Source organism: Manis javanica, chromosome 7 (genome assembly GCF_040802235.1).
Source record: "Manis javanica isolate MJ-LG chromosome 7, MJ_LKY, whole genome shotgun sequence".
NCBI lineage: Eukaryota > Metazoa > Chordata > Mammalia > Pholidota > Manidae > Manis > Manis javanica.
Genome location: NC_133162.1, coordinates 54,221,332 through 54,228,467, shown reverse-complemented (window position 1 = coordinate 54,228,467; position 7,136 = coordinate 54,221,332). Strand labels below are relative to the sequence as shown.

The 7,136-nt window shown below is 35.9% G+C and overlaps 1 protein-coding gene across 1 annotated transcript in view; it reads right to left on the bottom strand.

The window, feature by feature from the left end:
* Window positions 1-2,065: 2,065 nt before the first annotated feature.
* Window positions 2,066-7,136, bottom strand: part of TMEM26 (transmembrane protein 26) — a 48,048-nt gene continuing 42,977 nt past the window's right edge. The window contains exon 6 of the mRNA XM_017654365.3: window positions 2,066-6,113. Coding sequence (XP_017509854.2) covers window positions 5,689-6,113 — 425 coding nt within the window. The 3' untranslated portion in view covers window positions 2,066-5,688. The remainder of the gene's footprint in view (window positions 6,114-7,136) is intronic.

Below are 7,136 nucleotides of genomic sequence, written 5' to 3'. Positions count from 1 at the left end.
TGAGTGATACATTCACTCGTGGTTTGCTCCCTTACTTTTACATAACAAAGTATCTAAGTGATTGTTCCTAATCAGCACTATAGATCTACTTCATTCTTTTTAAAAGCTACATGGTATATGTAGTATAGATTTTCCATAATTTAATAATGATCCTATTGATGGACACTCGGCTGCTACTGCCTTATACATACATTTTGTACACTTTTATCTGTAAAATTATTTGCACACATTTATCTGTACTCATTTATTCTTAGAAGTTGGATTGCTGGATCAGATGATAAATGTATTTTTGATTTTGACTGATACTGTCAAATTGTCTTCCAGAGGGGTTGTACCAATTTATATCTTCACCAGCAATGAATAAAAATGCCTGCTTCTCTTGATCCCCTCTAATATAGCATTCTGAAATTGTTTTGAATCTTTGCCAACCTAATAATTGAAAAATGGTTTCTTGTGGTTTAGTCCATATTTGGAAATGGTATTTCATTGTGGTTTGATTTGTTTCCTTAACTATTCCTTTTGCTGTGAATCGTATCCTATTGTTTGCTCATTTTTCCAAAGAACGTTGTTTGTATTTTGTTTTTTATTTTTGTAAGAATTGTTTACTCATTAAGAAAATCAATGCTGTGGTACATTTGTTGCAAAAATATACATCCAATTTGTTCAACTTTTGAAGTCACTTATGGTATTTTTATGATGTTAAAATTTTTAGTTTTTTAAGTTGAAATTTATGAATCATCTATGGTTTCTAGTTTTGTGTCTTATTTAGAAAACATTCTTGCCATTGCAATTATAAAAGCAAAGTTCTCTATTTGTTATTTTTTATGTTTAATTCTTTGATCCATCTGGAAATGTTTTGAATATAAATATTAAGTATGGATCCAGTTTGGTACTTTGAAGACCTTAAACCACTTATAATACTCTATGCTCACACACAGCCCAGTCCCATAACTTACCATATATCAAAATACTTATGTACTCCAGGATATTTTTCAACCTTACTTTGTTCCACTTTTCAACCTGACTGAATCAAACTCTCTTGATCATTGCAGCTATATAAAATATTTAAATATACTGAAAGATCTCTAGATTTTTTCTTACTTTCAGTATTTTCTAGGTATTCTTTCATGCATATTTTTATCATAAAACCTTTATAATTAGTTTGCATAGTCATTAGAATTAGTCTCACTGGTATCATGGAGATAGTGTTAAATTTATAGATCAATTCAGAAGAAACCAATACCTTTCAAAATATCATTTTCTTACCACTCCCCAGTAAAATATATTTATTTGTTAAGTTATTCACCTATCAACCTCAAAATCATTTTAAAGTTTTCTTCACATGGATCTTATATATTTATTAAGTTTAATACCATGTATTTTACAGTTCTAGTTTATATTGTAGTGGAAATCTCTTCTCAAATACGTACTCTATGTGTTATTTCTTTATATATATAGAAAAGTCATTGATTTTTTGGTGATTTTAGATTATTTTTAATAGTTTCTTAGGTTTTCATATGCTTTTCTTAGATGTTCAAGACTCAGTCTTCTACAAATGATTATTTTGGCTTCTATTTCTATTTCCTATACACCTCGTTTTTCTTGTATGAGCACACTGACACCTTTTTCCAGGAAAGAAAATAATAGTGATGTATTCAGAAATTTTAAAACTTCACATAGGAAGCCTGTCAGTCTTGTCTCTCACAGCTTCTGGGTTTCAAGTCTCCCTGGAAGATCTGTCCCATTCCCCAAAAGCTGAAGATACATTCCATATTTTTGTCTAATATTTTATAGTTTTCACTTTTACATTTAGATCTTTAATCCATCTGGAGTTTATTGCTATATAGTGCATGAGATAAAAATCTTACTTTATTTTTTCCAGATGGTTCACAAAATTTCTTAACATCATTTATAAAATTGGTCAGTTTTTCCTCACTAGTCTGAAATGCTACCTTTGTCATATTCTAATCAGATTTTTTTAAAAAACCTGAGATTAAAAACTAAATGATATGAGTTATAGTAGAGAACAAAGACAAGAAGTGCATACAAAAAACAGACATCAAAATAAAGTTGTACACAAACTATTTAATGGGTATAATAAAGGTCATTCATATCAAAATAGTATAAATATAAATAATTCAGAGAAAATATCCTTATAAAATATTCTAGGAAGAAAAATTCAAAGGAAGAGACACCTATAAAATATAGCTGCAGCAGTTGATTACTCAAACATTATTTAGAGTTACTCCCATCATATAGAAAGTTATCTGAAGCCTCAAAGATATTAATGTCCTCCAGCTGCCTTGTAGAACCCCAAATCAAATGTTTCTGAGAGTGGATCAGAATGTCCACTAAATAAAAAGAAAAATCTGAAATTAGAAAAATAGTAAAACGTTTTTTTTTCTTATAATTCAAGATTGTTTGGTTTTTCACTTACACTCTGAGGCTTTGCAATATATTTCAGCATCTTACTTTCCTGGCATTGAAGTAGGGTGAAGGTGGACAGACGTTTGGTCTTTTGCAATTATTTCTCCCTTTTAACAGAATTGCTTGGGAGTCACTGGATTAAATGCCAAAGATAGTAAGAGTCAGTGTTGAACTCTGAAACCTGGGAGGAAACCCTAACATGCGGGCACCTACAATGCATGCCCTCCCAGGGCTTTGAGAAGTTCCTATTCAGTAATGAGCCAATGAGATTGCAATAGTGAATCCTGATATTTCTGGCTCTATCTCTCTGGTCTTAAAAAGCCTGAAGTACTGTGACATGTTAGTGGAATTACAACAGAGCTAATTGATAAATTTGCATAAGAAATCTTCATTTTGGAAGATTAAAGACTGTATTGGGCAATATAAATTTTTACTTTCTTACATCCTCAGTTTCAGCTTAAATAAAAATTAACAGAATAATCAAAGACAATTTACAAATCTCACAATGTCAAGTCATGTCCTCTGGGACTCATCTAATAAGGATAAAGAAAACCCACAAGCTGGTTTTGAGGTGCGCTCCCACACAGCATCATTCCAACATGGACATTGTATTTTCTCACAAATGGAAGGGTATGTTTTTAGGAAGACACTTGATTGAGCTTTAATCAACTAAATAAGCACACAGACAGTAATAACAACAGCACCAGTGACCACAAATAAGCCACTTTCTTTATGGGTTGGGGATGCTGAGCTGTGTTTGGGAGCTGTGGAGAGGTATGGCTTGCGTCACATTATACAGGTGATTGGAGTCAGTCATCTTGTTGCAAAAAAAATGGAAGCAAGTCACAGAATGTCAACACACAGGAGGCAACGCTACTGTAGCCACTATATAGCAAATGCTTGGATATTTTCAGATATTTCAGTCTGTAGCTGTCTATGTTAGAAATATAACAATTAACTGAACACATTTTTAACTTTTCTTTGATGGTCCTAGGGATACAAGCTGGACTTTGATTTTTTTTTTAATACAGTAAATGAATATAGATTTTTTTTTCTGGTATGGGAATAATCATTCCGAGAGTGGGAATACTGGCAGTTGGGTTAACAAAGGCTGCCCTTAGCGGATATTCCTGGAAAACTTGCAAAGCATGTGTCTATTTTTGCCACCATTAATTGATGAGATGGTTCTGGGTGCTCTTTGCCTTCCTGGCACTCTAAGTAAAGCTAGACTCTGGATTGTCTATTTCCCAAGCATTCAGAGGAATGCTAATTACAAAATACTTTACTTAAACACTAGAAACTCATTCATGAAGCCAAGCCAAGTCTCAGATTTGAAAGCATTTAAAAATATCCTTGCAACAGCCGTATTACTTTATACTTTATCTATTTTTAGAGGCTTAATGTTTGTTTTGCTAGAAGGAAAAAATTAAAACATGAAAAGTATGCCATGAGCGAATCTGCAATAATAAGCAGCACATACATGTAGTGGAGGAAAACATTCAGCATAAAACAGTCAACATAGAAACAGATTCTGCTGAGGCATTTTTATAAATAGCAGCTATTACTTTGCTTTCAATTGCTATGCATTTTAAACATTATACCCTTAAAAGTTGTTTACTTTATATAAACATGATTTCCTGGTCTTAACTTTCAAAAAATTATTATGGAAATTTATAAATGTATTCCATTCCTTTGATGTGTAATTTTATAATTACCATGTTGTTAAAATGAGAAATACATGGAAGGAAAAAAGAAATAGGAACATGTGATATCAGGCACTGAAGAAGCCATTAATTGGAAAATATGTTTCTCTGTATTGAAACAGAATTTGCCTATGAAACTTTTTATTAGATGTTTGGAACATCTAATGAGATTTCATGTCACACAACCTCATAGGTACAATTGCTCCAATTGGTTGTCAATAGATCATACCCAGTCTGAGGTCATAGCCTGCCTTATCTTTAATGCCCCTTTGAACTACTGAGCATAATAACAAGAAGGAATTACACTTTGAACCCTAAAAGAACAGTTTTGGAACTGTTTGCCTCATATACTTACTGTTATTTAGCCAGGTAAATTTTCACACTATATCTTTAAAAGCAAAAATCATTTTAAAAGAATCGGAATCACCTCCATCTGGAAAGTACAGAGGTGTATAAAGGGAAAGTGTGACTATTTCAACACTGGGGAAATCAACTTGTAATGCAGGGAAGAAAAGTGGATCTCCTGATTCTCATCCCTGTCACTAATCAAGGGCTACTGGCTGTGTGCAGGGTGGAGGCAAGCCTCCACTACCAACACCTTCCCAGAGACCAAAGGCCATCTCCAGAGTGGCAGTTCAGAGAAGCTACTGCTGGCAGACACCAGAAATTAGGGTAATACTTAAAGGGCCTGAAATGCCTATACTCACTGCTTCAGTGCTTCTTCACATCAACCCACATAATTTGACTTGGCAGTACAGAAAATAGTAAATTGGAGTTAAGAAAAATACTGACGAATACCGCAAATCATGCTCAGAATGGAAATTGTGACTTTGCTAGCATTACCAGTATTTCCTGCCTTGCAACCAACAGATCTGTAACTGAAATGGCTTGCTGTGAATTTTGCAGTGCCCAAGCCAAAAGCAATAACATTTCTTTAAGAGCATATGCACCATGACAGAATACAACATCAGCCCAGAAAAATGATTTTCCTGGGAATGTCTGTGCAGTGATGAAGAGGGCTCTCAAAGCTATGAAGCTGGACAGAGATTTTCACTGATTCCAGCCCACAGTGAGGTAATCTTAAAGGCACTTTTCCCTTCATTTGTTCTGCATTCATTGAATGTACATTTTTTGATGTCAGAGGGACTCTGCAGAAAAGATCAGATGAGATAGTCTGACAATAGAGCCAAAGTTCAAAGCTTCTCTATTTTTCAGGTAACAGCCGAGACAGTTTGTCTGCACTAAATCTTTTGAGGGCATGTCACTGTAACCCTGTCCAGAGCTTTTCAAACAGTTCAAGACAAACAAATCACTTAGTCGTTGAACAACTGTAACATCTGATAGCATCACACAGGAGTTGTAGCAAGAGCCACTAATCAAAGTTCTTTCCATTCAGTCGAAAAAAATTCCTCGGCTTTGGTTTAAGACCACTTTTTATGTTTTCCTTTAGAAAGTTATTATATGCCAAGGTTAATAAAAGAGAGAGAGAGCATAATTCCGTCTGTAAGAAGAACCAGGAAGTCCGACATTCCAGTTGCATGGTGCTGTCAGTAAATAACTACGGTGTGGTGTGAGGGCTATCGGAGATGATTGGCAAGGCCTGCAAGGGAACAGCTAAGCCTTCCTTGGAGCCTCCCTCCCAGTCCCCAGGTGAGCCTCCACTCTCAGCCAGGTCACCTGAGCAGCTGTGACCTGCTGCCTTCAGGCCTGCCGGCTGACTTCGCACAGCACGCACACCCAAAGCTAGCACCACCAGGCGGTAGAGCTGTAACACCACCACAAGGAAGTTCTTGGCCGCAAAGAACACCAGCATCTGGTTTATCACTTTGAAATAGGTCATCAATATGAGACGCACGACAAGGAAGGGACCGTCTTGTATGAAGACGCTGATTCCGATGTTCCACAAATCAGCACTGTACTGGCAAAATAACAGGCTTGGGAACCCCCTCGCTGTCACAGACAAGGGGCATGCAACACTGTGCACTGAAAACACAAGACAGACCAGTTAGTGTACCTCTGGGGAAGGCAGAAAGGTAAGACAGAGTGAAATGGGGAAAAGTCCTCAATAGTGGGTGCTCTGCTAGTTAACGATTGGCAGTAAACCTATCATTTAATTCTGGGTGGAACAAGTGAAACCACACTCAACATTTAACATCCTTCATTTTATAATCCAATATAAATATTTTATATTTACATGCTAGTCATTTTATATTTAAAATTGATCATCTGTTGTAATTTCAATAAAATACACCAAAGAAAGTCAGTCCTCTAGTTTCCATCCATGTAAGAAATATCAGATCACCTTCTAGTCCTCATACTGGGGAAAGCACAGTTGACTAGGCTAGAGAGAATACAAAATAAAAGAATGTCACATCCGTCCTTGGGTCTTTGGTGCAGGGGGACACCGTGGCAGGGTGCTCTGGGCCAAAAAAGAGTTGGCTGTCTCTCCTGGCTCCCTCCTTTTCTAGCAGCAACGTGCTAAGTTACTTAAATTTCCCTGGCCTCAGTTCCCTCCTCTGAAAACTGGGATAACAATAATACCTGTGAGGAGAGGGGCTCCTATTCACTAGCTCTGCTTGTTTCTATTAGAGTAACACCCATGCCTCCTCTCTGCTTCCTCACTTTATCATCCCCTTGGGGGTAATGAAGACTTACTGACCACTGAAGTTTGGGAGATGGAGCAGAATACATGTGGCCCAGATCCTCCTGGACTTCTCTTTGGGATATGCCCATTTACAGGTTGACTCACTTGGCCATACATGTAAATTATGCTATGAAAATTCAAGGACTTATATTCAAATTCAAACTTAATCATATTAAACATATTTTTTTTAATGGTGGGGAAAAAAGGCCTAAATAAATGCCATTGTTAGTTTATTCTAATTCCTTACGGTTTTGTTTCACAGTTTACAAGAAGGACTGGATATAATTACTGATTTTCCAGTTGAACAAAAGGAGGTCCAATCAACAGATGAACCTCTTTGTTTTAATTTCTAAAATGTTAAT